This window comes from Salmo salar, chromosome ssa21 (genome assembly GCF_905237065.1).
Source record: "Salmo salar chromosome ssa21, Ssal_v3.1, whole genome shotgun sequence".
Taxonomy (NCBI): Eukaryota; Metazoa; Chordata; class Actinopteri; order Salmoniformes; family Salmonidae; genus Salmo; species Salmo salar.
Genome location: NC_059462.1, coordinates 47013802 through 47038560, shown reverse-complemented (window position 1 = coordinate 47038560; position 24759 = coordinate 47013802). Strand labels below are relative to the sequence as shown.

At 44.5% G+C, this 24759-nt stretch overlaps 1 protein-coding gene across 3 annotated transcripts in view; it reads left to right on the top strand.

Annotated features, from left to right (window-relative positions):
* LOC106582422 (contactin-associated protein-like 5) overlaps positions 1-24759 on the top strand; it is a 151444-nt gene that overhangs the window by 115722 nt on the left and 10963 nt on the right. For 2 of the 3 annotated variants that reach the window (XM_045704845.1, XM_045704846.1), the window contains exons 4-20: positions 488-635; positions 4854-5057; positions 5954-6138; positions 6293-6436; positions 7431-7698; positions 8573-8716; positions 8890-9058; positions 10870-10976; positions 13943-14062; positions 16101-16301; positions 18978-19134; positions 19633-19760; positions 19899-20069; positions 20957-21175; positions 22135-22374; positions 23307-23531; positions 23614-23747. In XM_045704845.1, coding sequence (XP_045560801.1) covers positions 488-635; positions 4854-5057; positions 5954-6138; positions 6293-6436; positions 7431-7698; positions 8573-8716; positions 8890-9058; positions 10870-10976; positions 13943-14062; positions 16101-16301; positions 18978-19134; positions 19633-19760; positions 19899-20069; positions 20957-21175; positions 22135-22374; positions 23307-23531; positions 23614-23747 — 2964 coding nt within the window. The other variant, XM_045704847.1, reaches the window with a different exon arrangement.

Sequence of the window (24759 nt, the reverse complement as noted above, 5' to 3'; positions counted from 1 at the left end):
GTCTTCTCGTGCATGCGCACGCCAGTCTCATTGTTCTCAGATCGACCACTATCCAAATGCGCTACTGTTTTTCAGCCATGGCCTGCAAAGTCATCATTCAATGTTCTGGTGCCTTCTGAGAGCCTATGGGAGCGTTAGAAAATGTCACGTTACAGCAGAGATCCCCTGTTTTGGATAGAGATGATCAAGAAGGCCAAGAAATGGTCAGAGAGGGCGCTTCCTATTTGGAATCTTCTCAGGTTTTGGCCTGCCAAATGAGTTCTGTTATACTCACAGACACCATTCAAATAGTTTTAGAAACTTTGGAGTGTTTTCTATCCAAAGCTAATAATTATATGCATATTCTAGAGTATATATTATATACGTATTTATACATATATATATATATATATTTATGCTTGGCGTTGCCCTGCTGCCTGTTCTCCTCTCCCTCCCCTCTTACTCCTCTTCCTTCTCTCCCTACTCTCTTCCTCCTATCTGTCTGCAGAGGTTTGTGGGGAATGTGAATGCCGACGGTGTCGTCCACCACAAGTTGTCCCACTCTATCAGAAGCCGCTTCCTGCGCTTCGTCCCCCTGGACTGGAACCCCAGTGGCTGGGTGGGACTCAGAGTGGAGGTCTACGGCTGTGCCTACAGTGAGTGATCAGACCACCAGCCCTTACATTCAGACCATATAGACAGTGCCTACATTAGTGACCACCAGCCCTTACATTCAGACCATATAGGCAGTGCCTACAGTGAGTGATCAGACCACCATCCCTTTCATTCAGACCATATAGACAGTGCCTACATTAAAGTGACAGCCAGCCTTTACATACAGACCATATAAGCTGTGACTACATTAAAGTGACCACCAGCCCTTACATTCAGACCAAACACATTCAGCTAATATCATAATGCCTACAGTAAGTGATCAGACCACCAGCCCTTACATCCAGACCAAACACATTCAGCTAAAATCATAATGCCTATAGTAAGTGATCAGACCACCAGCCCCTACATTCAGACCAAACACGTTCAGCTAATATCATAATGCCTACAGTAAGTGATCAGACCACCAGCCCCTACATCCAGACCAAACACATTCAGCTAAAATCATAATGCCTATAGTAAGTGATCAGACCACCAGCCCCTACATTCAGACCAAACACGTTCAGCTAATATCATAATGCCTACAGTAAGTGATCAGACCACCAGCCCCTACATTCAGACCAAACACGTTCAGCTAATATCATAATGCCTACAGTAAGTGAACCCTCCACCCATTACATTCAGAACACCCTACTTCTGGGTATTACCTTTAATGAAAGCAGGATGTTTGCGGACAACTGCAGAAATACAGTAGATAGGATTTTTTTATTACAAATTATTAAAGAAAAATACCAACCAATAGAGATAAACAGTAACAGCCAGGCAGGCATGCCAGTTGAGATCCAGGATAATGCTAAATTAATCAATCTAATCAAATTAACTTTTATTGGCCGTGTACACAGATTTTGCAGGTGTTACAGCAGGTGCAGCAAAATGCTTAAGTTACTTGCTCCAACAATAAATTAAAATACTCTGATCAGCAAGTGAATTACTATCATACTACTAATATATTTATTATTAGTGTATTACTGGACAGTTATAATTATCCCTGAGCGAGCACTTTCATCATGCCGAATGGTTCCACAACATGATCCCTGTATTCATGTTGGATGCGTTTGTGCTCTGCTAATAAATACAGCTCAAAGTAAAAATAAATAAAAGGAGGGACAATACACATCTTCATTTTGAACTATAAAATAGGTCGATCAATTCATGACACAGAGAGAAAAGAGCGAGTGAGGGAGAGAGAGAGAGAGAGAGAGACAGATGAAAAGGAGAGTTTTGTTCTGCAATGTTCATGTCATTACATTAATGGATATGTAACTACAGATGAATGTATCTATGCATGAGTCCTCCAGGTCTCTCAGTGAATAAATTCAATGGGTAAGGCTGACAATTCCCCCTATGGCAAACTAATAACTTGCCTTTTTGAGCACTTACAGGAATCAGTTGTGTATGACCAAAAGGGGTGAGCACAAGAGCTAGATACTGCAATTATCTAAGAAAAATAACAAGTCTATGTCAGAGATGTTCCCTATCCAGTTACACATGGAAATGGCTTCCAGCATAATATATACTGAAAAAATATAGAAACGCAACAATTTCAAAGATTTTACTGAGTTACAGTTCATATAAGGAAATCAGTCAATTTAAACATTAATTTGGCCCCAATCTATGGATTTCACATGACTGGGAATACAGATATGCATCTGTTGGTCACAGATACATTACAACAACAAAAGTATGTGGCCTGTAAGAAAAATACAGTCTAAATCAGTCTTGGATGAGTTCAAACATGTATGTGAATGAGTATTTACTGATGGTGTTTAATCATGTTTTATGGACTTAACAAAAGGTGTCTCACAGGGATCGATTCTTGGTCCGGTTCTTTTCAGTATTTAAATGTACAATATTAATTTATCTGTACAAAATTGTAACTTTATACTGTATACAGATGACACTGTGGTGTATGCTATTGCTCCCACAGCTGATAAAGCTCTGTCAGAGTTTCAAGTTTCAAGTTTATTGCCTTGCAGGAAGCCTTTGTTGAACTGAAATTGGTACTTAATGCAGGTAAAAACCAAGTACACTACATGACCAAAAGTATGTGGACACCTGCTCGTCGAACATCTCATTCCAAAATCATGGGCATTAATATGGAGTTGGTCCCCCCTTTGCTGCTATAATAGCTTCCACTCTTCTGGGAAGGCTTTCCACTAGATGTTGGGACTTTGCTGCGGGGACTTGCTTCCATTCAGCCACAAGCATTAGTGAGGTCGGCCACTGATGTTGGCCGATTAGGCCTGGCTCGCAGTCGGCTTTCCAATTCATCCCAAAGGGCTCTCAGGGCTCTGTGCTGGCCAGTCAAGTTCTTCCACACCGATCTCGACAACATTTCTGTATGGACCTCGCTTTGTGCACGGGGGCATCTGAAACAGGAAAGGGCCTTCCTCAAACTGTTGCCACAAAGTTGGAAGCATAGAATCGTCAAGAATGTCATTGAATGCTGTAGCATTAAGATTTCCCTTCACTGGAACTAAGGGACCTAGCCGAACCATGAAAAACAGCCCCAAACCATTATTCCTCCTCCACCAAACTTTACAGATGGTACTGTACATTCGGGCAGGTAGTGTTCTCATGGCATCTGCCAAATCCAGATTCATCCTTTCGATTGCCAGATGGTGAAGCGTGATTCATCACTCCAGAGAACACATTCACACTGTTCCAGAGACCAATGGGGGAAAGCTTTACACAACTCCAGCCGACACTTAGCATTGCGCATGGTGATCTTAGGCTTGTGTGTGGCTGCTCGGCCATGGAAACCCCCTTCATGAAATTCCAGACAAACAGTTATTATGCTAACATTGCTCCCAGAAGCAGTTTGGAACTCGGTAGTGTGTTGCAAATGAGGACAGACGATTTTTACATGCTACGCGCTTCAGCACTCTGCTATTCCATCTGTGAGCTTGTGTGGCCTACCACTTTGCGGCTGAACCGTTGTTGCTCCTAGACGTTTCCACTTCACAATAACATCACTTACAGTTGACCGGGGCAGCTCTAGCAGGGCAGACATTTGACAAACTGACTTGTTGGAAAGGTGGCATTTTATGACAGTGCCATGCTGAAAGTCAATGAGCTCTTCAGTAAGACCATTCTACTGCCAACGTTTGTCTATGGAGATTGCATGGCTGTGTGCTCAATTTTATACAGCAACGGGTGTGGCTGAAATAGCCGAATCTACAAATTTGAAGGCGTGTTTCAAACATTTGTATATACTGTATAGTGTACCTTAAAACAAAGGGTAAGGGGCATGGATCAGAAAACCATTCAGTATCTAGTGTGACCAGTATTTGCCTCATGCAGCGCAACACATCTCATAGAGTTGATCAGGCTGTTGATTGTGGCCTGTGGAATGTTGTTCCACTCCTCTTACATGGCTGTGCAAAGTTTGTGTATATTGGCAGGAACTGGAACACGCTGTCGTACACGTCAATCCAGAGCGTCCCAAAAATGCTCAATGTGTGACATGTCTGGTGAGTATGCAGGCCATGGATGAACTGGGACATTTTCAGCTTCCAGGAAATGCAACATGGGGCCCTGCATTATCATGCTGAAACATGAGGTAATGGCAGCGGATGAATGGCACAACAAAGGCCTCAGGATCTCATCACGGTATCGCTGTGCATTCAAATTGCCATAGATAAAATGCAATTGTGTTTGTTGTCCGTAGTTTATGCCTGCCCATACCATAACCCCACCGCCACCATGGGACATTCTGTTCACAATGTTGTCATCAGCAAACCACTCCCCCACACGACACATTGCACACTCGCTCAAAACCTGAGACTTCTGAGGGATTGTGTTGTGTGACGAAACTGCACATTTTAGTGGCCTTTTCTTGTTCCCAGCACAAGGCGCACCTGTGTAATGATCATGCTGTTAATCAGCTTCTTGATATGCCACACCTGTGAGGTGTAAACAATTCTGTGCACAAGATTTGAGAGAAATAAGCTTTTTGTGCGTATGGAACATTTCGGGGATCTTTTATTTCAGCTCATGAAACATGGGACCAACACTTTATATGTTGCTTTTATATTTTTGTTCAGTGTACATTTAAATACTACCATTGATGTAGACACTAGCATTTCCTTCACAGGTATGAAGTGCTGAGAGCTATAGCAGTCTGTTCATAATAGGCTCTTTGTGACAGGGAGTAAGTAATCCAATGCCAAACCATTTAACTGTCTGTTGATTGCCTTCAGAATCAGACGTGGCAGACTTTGATGGCAGAAGTTCCCTGCTCTACCGGTTTAACCAGAAGTCCATGAGCACGGTGAAGGATGTGATCTCATTGCGCTTCAAGAGCCACCAAGCTGAGGGGGTGCTGCTCCATGGAGAGGGTCAGAGGGGCGACTACATCACACTGGAGCTGCACCGGGGCAGGCTGGCCCTCTACCTCAACCTGGGTGAGTTAGTCACACCGGGGCAGGCTGGCCCTCTACCTCAACCTGGGTGAGTTAGTCACACCGGGGCAGGTTGGCCCTCTACCTCAACCTGGGTGAGTTAGTCACACCGGGGCAGGTTGGCCCTCTACCTCAACCTGGGTGAGTTAGTCACCCCGGGGAAGGCTGGCCCTCTACCTCAACCTGGGTGAGTTAGTCACACCGGGGCAGGTTGGCCCTCTACCTCAACCTGGGTGAGTTAGTCACACCGGGGCAGGTTGGCCCTCTACCTCAACCTGGGTGAGTTAGTCACACCGGGGAAGGCTGGCCCTCTACCTCAACCTGGGTGAGTTAGTCACCCCGGGGCAGGTTGGCCCTCTACCTCAACTTGGCTCACATAACTCAGGGTTTAGAGGTTAGAGGTCATGTGTAACAGGACACAAGGGTCTCTGGGTAAGGATCGAATAGTCATTTGAACCATTTAAAAGCAGACTGGGCAGCTGTCTGGGAGGGTAACTAGATGTTTGTGTTCTGATACCCTTCCAGTTACCACTGCTCCTGAGCTCCATTTACAAGATAGACTCAGACGGTTAAGGATCCACATTGTGAGCAGCTGAGCTGGGAAGAGGATTCTTAAATGACTGTCTTGTCTGCACTTCCTATGAGAGAACCTCTTCTTTCAATACAAATCAAATCAATACGGTCCCCAATGGCAACTGTATAATGATCAGTGTTAACAACCATAAAGATCCACATCATGAACAGCTGAGTCTGGGGAAGACTGTTCTAGTACTCCGTTTTGGGAATGTCTTGTGAGCACATTCTTTCAGACCTCTTCTTTCCTCAATATACTGGACTGTTTTATGATCTATATCAAAGTAACCATATTATCTTGTTCTCTGTCTGTTCTCTGTCTTCAGATGACACAAGGCTGCGGTTCAGCAGTGGTCGTGTTGCGGTCACTCTCAGCAGTCTTCTGGACGACCAGCACTGGCACTCTGTCCTCATCGAGCGCTTCAACAAGCAGGTCAACCTCACCGTGGACACCCACACACAGCACTTCAGGACCAAGGGGGAAGGAGACTCCCTGGAGGTGGACTATGAGGTGGGTCTATCCAAACACCTTACTGTAGAATAGTCAGACACTTCAGACCAAGTAAATAGTTCAACCAAGTTATCTTACTAATTGTGGCAATTTGAATTAATCCTGTATACGTTTAATAATGATGTCAACGTTTCACCCTTTTTCCTCATCAAAGCTCAGCTTCGGGGGCATCCCACTGCCAGGTAAGCCTGGTACCTTCCTGAGGAAGAACTTCCATGGCTGCATGGAGAACCTCTACTACAACGGGATCAACATCATCGACCTAGCCAAGCGACGCAAGCCTCAGATCTACAGCGTGGTAAGACAACCATTGTCATCCAACCGTACCATAGATTATTAGTACATCCTTAAAATAGTATGGGGACAAAGTAGTTAATCAACCAAGGCCTCTGTGATCTCAGACTGTTTTAATTGCACTGTTGCAGTGAGATTTCACATTTTCCTACAATGTGATTCGACTATGTTTAATCACATTTGTATTTGAGTTAGTCACATAGCTTTCTGTCCGTAGAGGAAAACATTGAGTGAGAAAACCAATCTAAATTCTCTCTACCGTTTAAGTTATATCTGACCCTCACTACTATGTCATTAATTCTGAACACATGAATAGACCCCCCCCCATCAAATCAGACAGAAGCCTAAGTGCCACATAATTGCATCACAGGCACCTTTTTTTCCTTGAAATTCTGATTGCTATGTTAAAAGGCCTTTACTTACAATTGAGAAAGTGAGCAATTTTGCTCACTGACTGCCTTGATGGAATCCGTAATGGAATTTCAATGTGGAATAGTACCTGAGGTGGTGATCTGGTGGCGAGGGATCACATTGGGAGTCAAGTGCTGCCGATTGCTCTTCCCTGCCTCTGAGGCTCTGGGATTGATGGGCCGCTGACCTCAATTGACATGGCTGCTCTTTAGCTCCATGTACCACACAAGGCCTCTGGACCACTTGGAATTAGTGTGTTCTTTCTTTGCCCACCTGACGGCTGACCAAGATTGGAGTGGAGAAACTCAGAAATGTCATAGTTTGATATTGTAATACATTTCTGCATTTGTGGTGGTCTTGTAATTTGGCTTTATATGGCATTCTCAAGGAATTTTTTGGTTCTTACAGGCAATTTAGTTATCTAAGTACCATATTCAGTTGATACCTTCCTTTATCAGCCCACTGTTTGTCATTCTGCTCAGATGAACGTACAGTAAACCCAACATGAGATTCATTATGTATTCATCATGTTGATGATGGTGTGAGTAAATCATTCCATCATCTGTGTGCTCTGTGTGTGTCACCAGGGCAACGTGACCTTCTCGTGCTCTGAGCCCCAGCTGGTGTCCACTACCTTCCTGAGCTCCAGCAGCAGCTTCCTGTCGCTCCCAGCCACGCCGTCTGCTTCGGGGGGCTTCGCGGTGCGTTTCCAGTTCAGAACATGGAACCCAGACGGGCTACTGCTCTCCACCCGGCTGGCCCTGGAGCCCCAGCGACTGGAGCTGCAGATCAGCAACAGTCGGCTGCGCCTGACCCACCACATGTCAGCCCAGCAGAAAGAAGAGGTCTCCACCGGTAAGGGCCAACAGCCTCGAGTCTAGCTGACCCAGACCTACTCTATGCTGGAATCAGTGGTTCTGTCTATGGAGACTCAGAGTATAAAAGGCTCTTTATTCCAGTGAAACAGGCAGACAGTGAAAAACTCATCCATCATCCAGGTGGAGACGGTCTGTGTTTGGTTTTGCACATTTCATCTACATCATTTCTATTACCTTTTGCCCCCTATAAACTCAGAGGACGCTTCATCTTCTTTGAATGGCTCGAGTTAAAATGCCATCCTTTATATCTTGTATTTTGGATGCCAGTTCTACAGGATTGCAGTGAGACAGAAATAACATGTAGAATTACATTGGATTGCAGAGCCCAGACTTTCAGCAGATGGCAGGCACAGAGGGAATTATAGACCCACAGAAAGACCGCCACAGCTTGGAAGCCCTTCACTATAAAGGACAATCCAAATTAATATCCCACAATCCACTGTTACTGTACGTCTATTTGGAGTTGGAACCGACGGCCAAATCAATGTTTCATCCAACAATAACCACCAGTACAGTCACAGCATTACGTTCTGTCCTCTGGCAATGATTTAGCTTCAATCAGACCAACCACATAGTCATTCATTTGTGCCTCTTGTCCTCTTCCCTTCATAGTACAGTGTAGTATGTCGTAGCACGTGACCATAGATTACACAGCCAATGACAGGCTCTGATTTGCATTATGTAGGCCTAGCACGAACAATGTAATCTGAAATACTACCCATGTTGGAGATCACAATCCCAACAGTCCCTGAAAGAACCTGCAAGTGATGTTTGATAAGCCTGTAATAGAGATTGGTGTTGTCTCATTGAAATGTGACGTGCACAGAAACGATACCTCGCTGTGTCCACAGGTCACAGAGTGAATGATGGACTGTGGCACTCTGCGAGTCTCAGTTCCCGAGGTCTCCAGGTCACCATGACTCTAGACAATGAGCCGTCCTCAACTATGGAGCTGGGAGACCACATGGAGGCAGGAGACAGCCTCTACTTCGGAGGTAAGGCCACACACACAATGAGTCTTGTTGTCTGCATAACTGTCTCATGAGACCAGGTCTTGGTGGTCAGGTTTTGGTGCAGCTTCTGAAGACATTATCTGAAGATGTATACAGGAAATGCTGGATGATGAAAATACGACGATTTAGCAACAGTTTTTCAATCTGTGTCACAGGTTGTCCGTCTCTGAACGTCTCAGGCTGTGAGAACCCCACATTGGCATTCCAGGGGTGCATGCGTCTCTTCTCCATCAACAGCCAGCCCATGGACCTGAACCTGGTGCACCAAGGACGACTAGGAGACTACAAGGAGCTGCAGTTTGACACATGTAACATCCATGACAGGTTGGACTTTAGGGTTTCTGCACACGTTATACCAAGTAAGGTGGGGCTCCAATCCCCAAATGTTGGTGTGTTTGGATGACAAACTAAAACAAAACGGCAGTTATTCTCTCCACCACAGCCAATAGAGATAGGCTTACAGATAGGCTCGGCCAATTAGACCATGCAATGGAGCCTGGTACTGTAGCCTCATCATCCTGGTTGAGGGCCCTGCTAACAAGCTGCTTCCTGTGTGGCGCGTGGCGTCCTCTCATTCTCTTATTGCCCCACTCTGTTGTGGGACCAATGGGTGGAATTAGTACACGCTGAATGGATGTCATGGCAAGGTTGTGTAAACCTGGAACACTTACAGGGAGGAGACAAACAAGAGAGCAGGCGTTTCTCCTTGTATTCACCCTGAGGGGAATCCTACCTCTGATGTCAGATCACAGCTCTACCTGATTGTTCTGTTTGGAATGCGAACCGGCAGATTGAAATGCTGTTGGAGTGTGTGGAACAATTATAGATTAAATGTTAGTTGATGTTAGTTAAAGCGATGGAATGTGTAAAAAGAGGAAATGAGATGCTTGGTGACAGCAAAACAGCTGTCTGTGTGTATTGGCTGCCCCTCTTGGAGCCTTCCACAAAGAGTACACTGAATGTGTTGTAGATTTCACTACCATGCAATATTATTTAGGGAGGCTAGTGCAAGCAGACCGTTGGAAATGTGTCATCGTCCGTCGGAGTGGCGTGTCTTGATGTAACTACCAGATCTATGCTTCATTAAAGGATTGGAAGATTAACCTTTACGAGTGCTAATCTTCTTTTCTCTGTGTCCAATCAAACTTCATGACTACAGTTTTTTGCAAGTGTGCACTTCTGTGCCGCGGCTTCTAATTTCATGAGGGCAGCCGTGAACACAACAATAGAAACAGCACTACGGTAATGAAACCATGTCTTGTTACCTTATCCACACCGCGATCACTCCGTTCCATAGCAATTCATGGGAGAAAGACGAAAGTGTATGAAATTGTAGACGCCTGCTTGTATAGCTGTGTGCTTGAAAGCCGAGCAATTACGCAAAACTGAAGGAGGCTTGAGGAAAATACTATTAATCAGGAAATCATGGTTAGCAGAGGAATTTCTGTGAAGCACTAGGTGTTCAAATACCATAAACACATGTTCTGGGTTTGATGTGATTATGCTGCCGTTAATTTTTGTCAAACATAATAACACAGTACTGTGTTTGTTTACCAGTTGCCCAAACAATCTGAGTTGGAGGGGTACCAATTAATTTGGGATTTACCGAGCGGTCTTGTAAATCATAAATAAACAACGGCAAAAGAAAAATGCATAAACTGTGTCGTCTCACCTCTTGAGTACTCGGGTGTCAGACCATGCCTTGATAATGACAAGGAAATGAAAAATATATTGGGAGGGAGTCTCCTTAGCAGATAATGCAAGGTTCAGGATAGTAGGCCTCAACACAAAGACAAACCACATTTTTACCCTTCCTTACAAAAAGGATTGTGAGATCTTACAGATACATGTTTGGGCTTTGATTGCATTTCTTTGGTTACCAACACTTTATCGTTCTGAGTCTTTTCGTTGTGTGATTGTTTGTGTTTATTACTGGGAAAACAAGTTTAGAATCTTTAAAACAAATAACTAGTATACGTATATCATCAATCTCTGAGATTGTAAAAACAGATTTGCAGTTGATTTTCTACCTTATCAAATTTTTATTATGAACACACTGGCATTTGCTCATGCATAGTATAGATATTTATATACATGATAATGTCATGTATATTTTTGCTGTTGCTTATCTACAGATGTCTGCCCAACTTCTGTGAACATGGAGGGCAGTGTTCCCAGTCTTGGAGCCGCTTCTACTGCGACTGCTCTGGCACAGGATACACTGGAGCCACCTGCCACAACTGTGAGTCCCCGCCTGCTCTTCTTAGCAACACTATATACAGTACCTTACAGTAACACTCACCACCCCTTTCTTAAATGTGTTCTTGACGATACTGCACAATACACCCCATGACGGGATATGCACTATATTTAAATGCATCTCACAATCACATAGAGCTGTTATCCATGTGCTGTCCTCCTTATAAAGTGTAATTCAAAGGGGTAACAACATGAGATGGTTTAAAGCCAGAGTGAACCTGTAGTGATCAGTCCCCTGGCTTAACTATCTGTCTCTCAGGTAAACCCTGTTAGTTGTACATCAAGATCCTCAGTCTGACACATGGAAGTTTCTCCTCTCATCTGTCATCTCCAGACATGTACAGATACCCTTTTCGATATTCACCACTGAGCGCTCTCAGAACCCTCTGCTTCTGAATACTGATTTCTTGTTTATTCGCCAGCGGATGCAGTGTACCTTGATATGAATGTGCACCACATGATTGAAAATGCCCCCACTTACTTCAAACATACTTTTTTTAATGTATAATGGTGTCTGGCTTGCTACCTTTTCTTAGTTACAGTTTGCATATGTGTGCAATATGACATATGCAATATGGGAAGGCAACAACATTAGTATGACAAGGTCCAATTGTATTTCTATGTATTATCGATCCCCATTAGTTCCTACGTAGGCAGTAGCTACTCTTCCTGGTGTCCAAAAAAAATCAAGGCAGTTATACAATTTTAAAAACATTACAATACATTCACAACAGATTTCACAACACATTAAGTGTGTGCCCTCAGGCCACTACTCTACTACCACATATCTACAACACAAAATCCATGTGTATGTGTGTGTAGTACATAAGGTGTTTTTTTATCAGTTTTGTTTTTACCTGATTCTACTGCTTGCATCAGTTACCTGATGTGGAATAGAGTTCCATGTAGTCATGGCTCTATGTAGTACTGTGAGCGCCTTCCATCGTTTTTTCTGGATTTGGGGACTGTGAAGAGACCTCTGGTGGCATGTCTTGTGGGGTATGCATGGGTGTCAGACAGCTAGGTGCATTCAACATGTCAATACCTCTCACAAATACAAATAGTAGTAAAGTCAATCTCTCCTCTACTTTGAGCCAGGAGAGATTGACATGCATATTATTGTTAGCTCTACATGTACATTTAAGGGCCAGCCGTGCTGCCCTGTTCTGCCCTATTCTTTGTTGCACCTGACCACATGACTGGACAGTATTCCAGTTGTGACAAAACTAGGGCCTAGGACGTGCAATGTTGATAGCATTGTTAAGAAGACAGAGTAGCGCCTTATTATGGACAGTTCTCAGCTCCCCATCTTAGCTACTGTTGCATCAACATGTTTTGACCATAACAGTTTACCATCCAAGGTTACCCCAAGCAGTTTAGTCTCCTCAACTTGCTCAATTTCCACATTATTCATTCAATTTCCACATTATTCATTACAAGTTATAGTTAAGGTTTAGGATTTAGTGAATGACTTGTCCCAAATACAATGCTTTTAGTTTTGAAATATTTAGCACTAACTTATTTCTTGCCACCACTTCTCAAACTGACTGCAGCTCTTTAAGTAATTTCACTTGCTGTGGTAGCTGACGTGTGTAGTGTATAGAGTCATCACCATACATAGACACACAGGCTCTACTCCGAGACAGTGGTAGGTCATTAGTAAAGATTGAAAAAAAGTAAGGGGCCTAGACAGCCGCCCTGGGGAATGCCTGACTCTACCTGGACAATGTTGGTGAGGCTTCCATTAAAGAACTCTCTGTGTTCTGTTAGACAGATAACTCTCGATCCACAACATACAGTAGCTAGGAATGTAAAGCCGTAACACATACGTTTTTCCAGCATTAGATTATTATTGCTAATGTCAAAAGCTGCTCTGAAGTCTAACAAAACAGCTCCCACAATCTTTTTATTATCAATTTCTCTCAGCTAATCATCAGCCATTTGTGTAAGTGCCATACATGTTGAATACCCTTCCCTATAAGCATGCAGAAAATCTCTTGTTCATTTGTTTACTGTGAAATAGCATTGTATCTGATAAAACATTTTTTTTCTCCAAAAGTTTACTAAGTGTTGGTAACAGGCTGATTGTTTGGCTGTTTGAGCCAGTAAAGGGTGCTTTGCTGTTCTTGGGTAGCGGAATGACTTTTCCTTCCCTCCAGGCCTGAGGGCACACTATTTCCTGTAGGCTTAGATTGAAGAGATGGCAAATAGGAGTGGCAATATTGTCCCTATTATCCTCAGTAATGTTCCATCTAGATTGTCAGACCCAGGTGGCTTGTCATTGTTGATAGACAACAATACTTTTTTTCACCTCTTCCACACTCACTTTACGGAATTCAAATTACTATGCTTGTTTTTCATAATTTGGTCAGTTATACTTGGATGTGTAGGTTCATATAAAGCATGTATAAAGCATGTATATTTATGTACCATATATTATATTCCTAATTTCAAAGGTAGATGTCTGTGTTTTAGAGTTTCTCAACTAATATCCACTCAGAACTATCGCATATTTGCCAGCCACTTTGCAATTATGTTACATGCTAGCCAATACAATCATTTTTAACCTTTCTCAACAAATTTCTGTCAGACATTTTAGAGCATGATGTATCCCTGTGTTCCTCTGTAGCCGTCTATGAGACGTCATGTTTCCCTGTATTCCTCTGTAGCCGTCTATGAGGCATGATGTTTCCCTGTGTTCCTCTGTAGCCATCTATGAGGCATGACGTTTCCCTGTGTTTCTCTGTAGCCGTCTATGAGGCATGATGTTTCCCTGTGTTCCTCTGTAGCCATCTATGAGGCATGATGTTTCCCTGTGTTCCTCTGTAGCCATCTATGAGGCATGATGTTTCCCTATGTTTCGCTGTAGCCATCTATGAGGCATGATGTTTCCCTATGTTCCTCTGTAGCCATCTATGAGGCATGATGTTTCCCTGTGTTCCTCTGTAGCCATCTATGAGGCATCATGTGAGGCCTACCGGCTGACTGGCAGCTCCTCAGGCTACTTCTCCATTGATCCAGATGGCAGTGGTCCTCTGGCGCCCACACAGGTCTACTGCAACATGACAGGTGAGCTGCCACCAGGGCCCCCAGTCTTGGTGAGCAATATCCGATTCAGTCACTGACAGATCACATTGCTTTGACCCACAGAACAACTGACAGCCAAGCTATCATGTGGAAAATCATTAGGGTTACTCGATATGTACCTGCCCTTTGGTTACAATGAGAGCTTCAAGTAAATATTTGGGTAAATCTCTGCTGTAAATAAGAAATTATTTGTGTAAAAGTGTGCAAAGTTACTCAAAAACAAAAGTGAATACACATAAAATGATCACGGTTCTGATTCAAGTCTGTGTCTCATGTCTTCAGGGCTTTAGACTTTTGACAGACAGGGTAAAGGAATGAGAGCTTGATGCCTCAACGCTGGCACTCAAGACAATATCCATCACTTGCTGTCATGAGCTTACAGCTCTGACCTTTCCGGAGGTAAATGTAACATTTAAGTAATTACGGAGGTGGCTGGTTGGCTGGCTGGCTGGCTGGCTGGGTGGCTGGCTGGCTGGTTGGCTGGCTGCCTGTTGATAGTCTGGCTGCTGCCTGTTGATAGTCTGGCTGCTGCCTGTTGATAGTCTGGCGGCTGCCTGTTGATAGTCTGGCTGCTGCCTGTTGATAGTCTGGCTGCTGCCTGTTGATAGTCTGGCTGCTGCCTGTTGATAGTCTGGAGGCTGCCTGTTGATAGTCTGGCTGCTGCCTGTTGATAGTCTGGCTGCTGCCTGTTGATAGTCTGGCTGCTGCCTGTTGATAGTCTGGCTGCTGCCTGTTGATAGTCTGGAGGCTGCCTGTTGATAGTCTGGCTGCTGCCTGTTAATAGTCTGGCTGCTGCGTGTTGATAGTCCGGCGGCTGCCTGTTGATAGTCCGGCGGCTGCCTGTTGATAGTCCGGCGGCTGCCTGTTGATAGTCCGGCGGCTGCCTGTTGATAGTCCGGCGGCTGCCTGTTGATAGTCCGGCTGCTGCCTGTTGATAGTCCGGCTGCTGCCTGTTGATAGTCCGGCTGCTGCCTGTTGATAGTCCGGCTGCTGCCTGTTGATAGTCCGGCGGCTGCCTGTTGATAGTCCGGCGGCTGCCTGTTGATAGTCCGGCGGCTGCCTGTTGATAGTCCGGCGGCTGCCTGTTGATAGTCCGGCTGCTGCCTGTTGATAGTCCGGCTGCTGCCTGTTGATAGTCCGGCTGCTGCCTGTTGATAGTCCGGCGGCTGCCTGTTGATAGTCCGGCTGCTGCCTGTTGATAGTCCGGCTGCTGCCTGTTGATAGTCAGGCGGCTGCCTGTTGATAGTCTGGCTGCTGCCTGTTGATAGTCTGGCGGCTGCCTGTTGATAGTCTGGCTGTTGCCTGTTGATAGTCTGGCTGCTGCCTGTTGATAGTCTGGAGGCTGCCTGTTGATAGTCTGGCTGCTGCCTGTTGATAGTCTGGCTGCTGCCTGTTGATAGTCTGGAGGCTGCCTGTTGATAGTCTGGCTGCTGCCTGTTGATAGTCTGGCTGCTGCCTGTTGATAGTCTGGAGGCTGCCTGTTGATAGTCTGGCTCAAGATCACAATGTGTTTGCCTTTTTTTTTGCCCTCTACAAATCCTAATAATTTTGCATTGAGTCGCCTCAGGTTGACCTCAATTAAAGAATCCATTAGAGATGTAAATAACTCTCAGCTTGACAACCTGGGATGTGAATAATCACAAAGTGGAAGAGGATTTTCTCTCAGGCAAGGTAAACACCAATTCCCCCATAGTACATCAAATGGGGGGATGGTAATGAATAGAAGTTCTCACCTCAATGGATCATGAAAACTATTCACCCTTGGTTAGAGAGCCTACAGGAAGTCTTATGTTTGACTGTGGATTACTGTACATGCAGGAAGCCCCTTTTTAATCAATCTAATCATTAATTCAACATGTTTATTTGGATATTGGCTTGTACTAAGTCAAAGCTTGTGAATGTATCCAAGGTTTTATAATCAAAAGGTTCAAAATGACACAACCAACCGGCTCTGCACATCATGTTACAGGTCAAAATGTCTTCAGGTTTGTGTTTTGTTCTATGTTGTGTTGTGTTGTAGAGAACAAGGTGTGGACAGTAGTGACCCACAACAGCACAGATCCAGTCAGGGTCCAGGGTTCTACACTACAGAAGCCCTACATTATGAAGTTTAACTACAGCGCCTCACCTGAACAACTGATGGCCCTCGTGGCCGGGTCAGAGCAGTGTCAACAGGAAGTTATGTACAGCTGCAGGAAGTCCCGCCTCTTCAACACCAGAGGTGAGTTGGGTCGATAGCATCCTGTTCACCTTATGAAGTCAAACTTAGACATGTTCCCAGATGGACCTGTTCCGTAATATGACTGGTTAGTATTCTAAGAATGAACCTGACTCTGACCTGAGCGTGTGAATATACACTCAATCCTCTAAACATTGATCCCATTATCTTGCAATAACTTGAAAGGCTACCGCCCAGCATGTTTCTGAGCATCAATCTTCAATTGCTTTGAGAGCAAACGGTCTCCCAGGCATCCCACATTTGCTCCTAAATCATGAAACATTCATGAAGTCCTGAATTCCCTGATTCCCTGGCTGTCATGTGTGCGCAAACCAACAAGTTGATTTTCACAGTGGATCAATAAGAGACAGGAAACAAGTCATTTCATGGGCTATATATGAACAGTGTCAGATGGAACATGAATACTGTAGGTTGTTTTCTGCTGGCTGTCGTGCTTCAACACAGATATTCTCTATAGAAGATCACTGATGTTCAGCCCCTCGGTCATACACACCATGTTACTTAGCTGTTCAATAAATATAGCCATCAATAATTGTTTATTATTAGACCAATTTGACAAATGGATTTATGTAAATTTGCATGATTTAAAAAGTGTATTTTTGTGAACTCGTACATCACACCGTCATGAATGTGTAACCTGCACGCATTAATGGAATATGGTTCACATTAGTTTAATATGTTTGATTGTTATTCATTTGTTTGTCATTTTCATTTGTTTAATTATGTTTCTGTAGTGTTGGGCACAGGCAACAGCTGCAACTTGTAATATAACAAGGAAAGGCCAATTAGCATCCACAATGACACTGTAATTTTGACTCGTCTTGTCGATTCATTATACCGTTTCATTTACAGTGCATTCGGAAAGTATTCAGACCCCTTGACTTTATCCACATTTTGTTATGTTACAGCCTTATTCTAAAATGTATTCAATTCTTATTTTTCCTCAGAAATCTACACACAATACTCCTTAATGATAAAGAAAAAACATGTTTTCAGAAATTAGCAAATGTTTTAAAAATAAAAAAACGGAAATATTACATTTACATAAGTATTTATACCCTTTACTCAGTACTTTGTTGAAGCACCTTTGGCAGCAATTACAGCCTCGAGTCTTCTTCGATATGACGCTACAAGCTTGGCACACCTGTATTTGGGGAGTTTCTCCCATTCTTCTCTGCAGATCATCTCAAGCTCTGTCAGGTTGGATGGGGAGCGTTGCTGCACTGCTATTTTCAGGTCTCTCAGAGATGTTCGATCGGGTTCAAGTCCGGGCTCTGCCTGGGCCACTCAAGGACATTCAGAGACTTGTCCCGAAGCGACTCCTGCGTTGTCTTGGCTATGTGCTTAGGGTCGTTGTCCTCTTGGAAGGTGAATGTTCACCTCAGTCTGAGGTCCTGAGCACTCTGGAGGAGGTTTTCATCAAGGATCTCTCAGTACTTTGTTCCGTTCATCTTTCCCTGGATCCTGACTAGTCTCCCAGCCCCTGCTGCTGAAAAACATCTCAGCATGATGCTGCCACCACCATGCTTCACCATACGGATGGTGCCAAAGAGTTCAAATCTTGGTTTCATCTTGTTTCTCATGGTCTGAGACGCTTTAGGTGCCTTTTGGCAAACTCCAAGCGGGCTGTCATGTGCCTTTTTACTGAGGAATGCCTTCCATCTGGCCACTCTACCATAAAGGCCTGATTGGTGGAGTGCTGCAGAGATGGTTGTCCTTCTAGAAGGTTCTCCCATCTCCACAGAGCAACTCTTTTTTAATTTGAATACATTTGCTAAAATTCGAAAAAGCTGTTTTCGCTTTGTCATTATGGGGTATTGTGTGTCGATTTGATAAAAAACTAAATATTTAATACATTTTTAGACTAAGGCTGTAATGTAACAAAATGTGGAAAAAGTCAAGGGGTCTAAATACTTTCCGAATGCACTGTATAAATGTACCGTTTCAGTACTAAGGATGCACATTGGCACATTATTTGTCATGACTGCAAAAACAGAACAATAAACAACAACTAATTTGTCTAGTATTAAGCTTTCAAATGTTTGCCCAGCACTGGAACGTATTCTGATTAAATAAGCAAACAACACTGGAGCCAAAGAAGACTGTTTAATTGTCAATATTGTACCTCTGTTTATTTCAAGACCTCAAAGTAAGTTCCATGAGAGGGCATCTGTAATGTGTGCGGGTTTGAAATGTAACAGAATGTAGTTGTGTTGATAGAAGCCTATATCTATGCAGAGAACTGAGAGGCTACTTCCTGCAGGCCTGTAGTGTCTCTCAGGCAGAGTCATGTTGTGTTGATAGAAGCCTATATCTATGCCGAGAACTGAGAGGCTGCTTCCTGCAGGCCCATAGTGTCTCTCAGGCAGAGTCATGTTGTGTTGATAGAAGCCTATATCTATGCAGAGGCCTGAGAGGCTACTTCCTGCAAGCCTGTAGTGTCTCTCAGGCAGAGTCATGTTGTGGGACAGAAGACTGTAGCAGGGCCACTTGCAGATGCTCCAGGAAATGAGCCCTGCGAGTCTGATTGTCATCACTGAGGACTCATTGACACAATGCCATGGGATGCCAAAAGATGCCCAGGGCTCTTATCACATTCACTGTGCAGATTCTGTTTCTCTACATGTGGACCTAATTGTAATCCTGTGAATGGTCCAGATGGCAGCCCCCTGTCCTGGTGGGTGGACCAAGGTGGAGAGAGACGGACCTACTGGGGAGGCTTCCTGCCGGGTGTTCAGCAGTGCTCCTGCAGCCTGGAGGACAACTGCATGGACATGAACTACTTCTGCAACTGTGATGCCGACACAGACTCATGGTAACTAGGCAAATATGTCTCTGTGTATCTACTGGGCTGTTCATTGATCAATATCAAGGCTGTACAGACGTTTGCGGTCATCTTTTTGATCATAATAAAAATATTTTTGGCGCATTACTTACTTTCCATATAGAACTTTAAATACAAGGATATCTTCATCACAATTCAACTGCTGGAAAACATTTACTATACAAAGGTATAAATAACTATAAAACATATTCAACTGCAGGTGTTATGATAATATTCTTTATTACATAATTTGTTTTAAACTTGAATTCTGTTGTGTACACTTTTTTTAACATTTATTCTCACTCTGTGTGCCCCCATGTAATTTTGCATTTGGGGAACCTAATTTGCATATCTCCTGAGATACAGTCCAGACCTTGATCGATCACTCCATCTTTATAGTGTTTACTCTGAAGTTTCAATGCTGACTGAGGATTGGATTAGTTTATCTGTAGTGAAATTAAGAGGCTTCTCTCTCTCTGTTTATTGCAGGTCTAATGACACAGGAGTACTTTCCTACAAAGAGCACTTACCAGTGAGGGAGATCGTGATTGGAGACACCAACAGAACTGGCTCTGAGGCGCTCTACAGAATCGGCCCGCTGCGTTGTTATGGTGACAGTAGGTGAACTGTTTTATTTTGGAACATTTTTATCTTACAAATGGTCCCTTTGAACATCCTTGATTTTCCAGACAAAATGCTGATTAAATATTGACTGTGTTCAAACTTAGAAAATACTTGTATTTCCTGTCTTCTAGAGTCTGTGTGGAATGCAGCGTCCTTCTACCAGGAGTCATCCTACCTGCACTTCCCCACCCTCCAGGCAGAGCTCAGCGCTGACATCTCCTTCTACTTCAAGACCAGCGCTCCCTCAGGAGTCTTCCTGGAGAACCTGGGCCTCAAGGACTTCATCAGAGTGGAGCTCAGCTGTGAGTTTGTTAGCCGTACTCTCACGCACTCTCACGCACTCGCACTCGCACACACTCTCACGCACACACACACACACACACACACACACACACACACACACACACACACACACACACACACACACACACACACACACACACACACACACACACCAGGATCCATTTGGAGGAGGCCAGTGGTTTGAAATCATAAATATTCTGTTTTCTGATGAAAGCACTTCCCAGCTACAGCAGCCTACATTTGACATGCAGTTTGAAAAATGTGCAAGATGTCACTCCTGACCTGCACTGCATAATTTAATACTAATGACACACACAGTGCTCTATTATCAAGCTGTCAAGCCTCTAATAACATTTTCCTTGGCAGCCATGTAAACAGTGGCTGTTGAAGAAAATAATGATCAAACTACATTGTGAATGTACTAGCACCGTCTTGAGTTCGAAATGAGTCTGTAAAAGCTTATCTTGAAGTCTTTTGTAATATTCCATTTGGAGCTCTGAAATAAGTGCAGCGTCTATGCATATATAATATGACTGTAAGACACTGTGGGTGGATGGATGGATGGATGGATGGAGACGTAGGCTCACTTCTTTTTATTTATTTTTTATTTACATACAGGTGGATGCAAGCTATTCAATTATATTAATTTGTGTATAGCACCTATATACTCCCCCCAACAAGAAAATAAAATGTATAAAGATTTGGTCACAAATAAAGCCTTTGAAGGATCAATGGATCACATTGCATCTCATCGACATAAAACGAAATGGTGTCCCATAGAAAAGAGGAGTCTCAGATTCACTACTGACCTGAATGACTGTCAGCTTGTGTCCCCGTTCTGTTCCCCGTTCTGTTCCCCGTTCTGTTCCCTGTTCTGTTCCCTCAGCTCCGTCCGTGGTGACATTCTCCTTTGACGTGGGAAACGGGCCGGTGGACCTGGCCGTCAAGTCCCACGTGCCCCTGAATGACAGGCAGTGGCACTATGTGAGGGCGGAGCGCAGCGTGAAGGAGGCCTCACTGCAGGTGGACCAGCTGCCCCTGCGCTTCCTGGAAGCTCCATCTGAGGGACACCTCCGCCTCCGGCTCAACAGCCAGCTGTTTGTGGGTAGGACTGGCCTCATAGTCTCAGTCTCAACAGCCAGCTGTTTGTGAGTAGGACTGGCCTCATAGTCTCAGTCTCAACAGCCAGCTGTTTGTGAGTAGGACTGGCCTGGTCTCATAGCCTTAGTCTCCGTCTCAACAGCCAGCTGTTTGTGGGTAGGGATAGGGTGAATAGCCCCTCTGTGGATGAATATGTACATAGAGCAGTTTTAAATGTGTTACCATATAAACCATATAAATTAGTTGTAACTAATATAGTATTTTCAAATACACAGCCCAAAGCAAGTACTTTTATTTATGCGGCCTCGGTTTCAATCCCCGGCATCTCCACAATTGTTTGGCTCCCGAGTGGCGCAGTGGTCTAAGGCACTGCATCTCAGTGCAAATGGCGTCACTGCAGTCCGTTGTTCAAATCCAGGCTGCATCACATCCAGCTGTGATTGGGAGTCCCATAGGGCTGCGCACAATTGGCCCAGTGTTGGCTGTTGTAGGCCGTCATTGTAAATAAGAATTTGTTCTTAACTGACTTGCCTAGTTAAATAAAGGTTAAATTAAAAAAATGGTTATTTGAATGGTTATTTGTAAAAAAAAATATATATATATTAAATTGTCAATTTAAGTATTTCAAAATACTTATTTCTGATAATAGTTTCTAATAACTGGGTTAAATGCGTTGGAGTGTATTTGAGTATTTTCAAATACTTTACAAGTGTATTTCCAAATACATTCCAATATTCAACTACTTATTTATTCAAATAATTGTTATCTGAATACCTGAAATATTATTTGAACCCAGGTCTGGTTGTAGCATTGTAACAAGCATTATGAACTAGTTATAACCTGTGGTCCCTCCAGGGGGAACAGCAGCTAGTACTCAGTGGAATATGATGCATTATATACTAATTGTGTTATAACACTGTAATAAACATATGAACTAGTTAGAACCTGTCGTCCCTCCTCCAGGGGGAACAGCGGCCAGGCAGAGGGGCTTCTTGGGTTGCATCAGAACTCTGACTATAAACGGTGTGACCTTTAACCTGGAGGAGCGGGCTAAGATGACCCCGGGGGTGAGCGCTGGCTGCCCCGGCCACTGCAGTGGCTCCAGCAGTCTCTGCCACAACAGTGGGAGGTGCATTGAGAAGAACAGCGGCTACGTCTGTGACTGCTCTCAGTCTGCCTATGGGGGGCCCTCCTGCAAGGAAGGTGTGAAACGCATAGTAACTCCATCACAGAGGTTAAGCCTTGAGGTTGATTTAGCTGTAATGTTGTTTCATCTATTCATTCTGATGCTGAATCTATGATTCTAACCTTTAACTTCAAGTATACATACAAAAGATGCACTTCCAGTTTGTATAGTATCATACAAAACATGCACTTCCAGTTTGTATAGTATCATACAAAACATGCACTTCCAGTTTGTATAGTATCATTTTTAACAGCTGGGTGAAAAGTTCCCTCGCGAAGTGCAATCTGCTGCAGTCAGGAGAAGTTGATTAACATAGAGCTATGTCACAACAGCCCTTTTACAGAAATCTAACATCGCTCAGAGGAGATGAAAACCTTAAATATTTAGTGTTTTCAAGTGAAATATTCGATGCCAGCAAAGATCTTAGGCTGCCTCAGTCCTAATGTTCACTTGCTCTTGAAGTATTGAAGTAGAGGTGTTGAGATCAGTGGCAGAGTGCAGATTGGAGTCCATCTGAAGAAGAGATCAAAGAGGGATGAGATGAGATGACAGATCCTTCCTCCTCCACTGTCTCTGGTCTGTCTCTGCTCTCACATTCACACTAATCTAGGCCTCCATTATCATGGAGCAGACAAGCCTGAAATATTCCACTGGTCTGAAATACAATAGTCTCACTTTCATCCAATCCCACTACCGTAGCATCTGGAACACAGAACTTACATAACATTGTTATTTTTTTAATGTTTTTCTTTTAACTTTTAGATGGCCATAAACATATTAGCAGAATGGCAGATGCTATTCAAGTTGCTGCCTCTGGGGCAGTTACTATAGCATGAATGGAGATACTATTGATGGCTAACAACAAGTAAGAGAGGACCATATTGTGCTGGACTGTCACCTATGATACAATGCATTACCTAACCCATACTCTCTCTCTGTGTCCATGCAGCGGTGTCTGTGTCGTTTGACAGAGAGTCGTCGTTGACCTACACCTTCCAGGAGCCTTTCTCTGTGATACAGAACAGTAGCTTCCAGACCTCCAGTGTCTACAGAGAGAACAGCAGGGCCAGAGAGAACATTGCTTTCATCTTCATGACCACACAGAGCCCTGCCATGCTGCTCACTGTCAGCACCTTCAGCCAGCAGTACATAGCAGTCATCCTGACACGCAACGGTAGGGACACGTCTAGGATTATTAAGATAGGACTCAACCCTTTGAATTCACGGTTTAACCCAGTTTGTGTTGTGGTCTACAGGGAGTCTACAGATCTGGTACCATCTCCATGTGGACAGGAGGCCAGATGTGTTCAGTCCCAGACCCTCCAGCCTGGCAGACGGACGCCTCCACCGTATCAGAATCCACCGTGAGGGAAAAGACGTCTACCTACAGGTGAGCAAAGGATAAATATGGGATGTTTACAACAAATGGGATTCCTACATTTGATGTATGAAATAGAAATGTAGGAGCAGGAGAGGGTGAGGAACAGTAGAGAGTGAAGAGGGTGAGGAGCAGAGAGTGAGGAGCAGGGGAGAGAGAATAGGGTGAGAAGCAGGAGCATGTGAAGAGGATGAGGAGCAGTAGAGATTGAAGATGGTGAGGAGCAGGGGAGAGAGAAGATTGTGAGGAGCAGGGGAGAGAGAAGAGGGTGAGGAGCAGGGGAGAGTGAAGAGGGTGAGGAGCAGGAGCGTGTGAAGAGGGTGAGGAGCAGGGGAGATTGAAGATGGTGAGGAGCAGGGGAGATTGAAGAGGGTGAGGAGCAGGGGAGACTGAAGAGGGTGAGGAGCAGGGGAGAGAGAAGAGGGTGAGGAGCAGGGGAGAGTGAAGAGGGTGAGGAGCATGAGCGTGTGAAGAGGGTGAGGAGCAGGGGAGATTGAAGATGGTGAGGAGCAGGGGAGAGTGAAGAGGGTGAGAAGCAGGGGAGAGTGAAGAGGGTGAGGAGCAGGGGAGAGAGAAGAGGGTGAGGAGCAGGGGAGAGTGAAGAGGGTGAGGAGCAGGGGAGAGTGAAGAGGGTGAGGAGCAGGGGAGAGAGAAGAGGGTGAGGAGCAGGGGAGAGAGAAGAGGGTGAGGAGCAGGGGAGAGAGAAGAAGGTAAGGAGCAGGGGGGTGAAGAGGGTGAGGAGTAGGGGGTGAAGAGGTTGAGGAACAGGGGGTGAGGAGCAGGAGAGTAAAGAGGATGAGGAGCAGGGGGGTGAAGAGGTTGAGGAGCAGGGGAGTGAGGAGCAGGAGAGTAAAGAGGATGAGGAGCAGGGGGGTGAAAATGGGTGAGGAGCAGGGGGTGAAGAGCACGGTGTTGTAGATGGGGAGAGGCAGGGGGTGAAAATGGGTGAGGAGCAGGGGGTGAAAAGTGTGAGGAGCACGGGGGTTGTGTGTGTTCTTCACACCTCCATGTCCTTTTTTCCCTC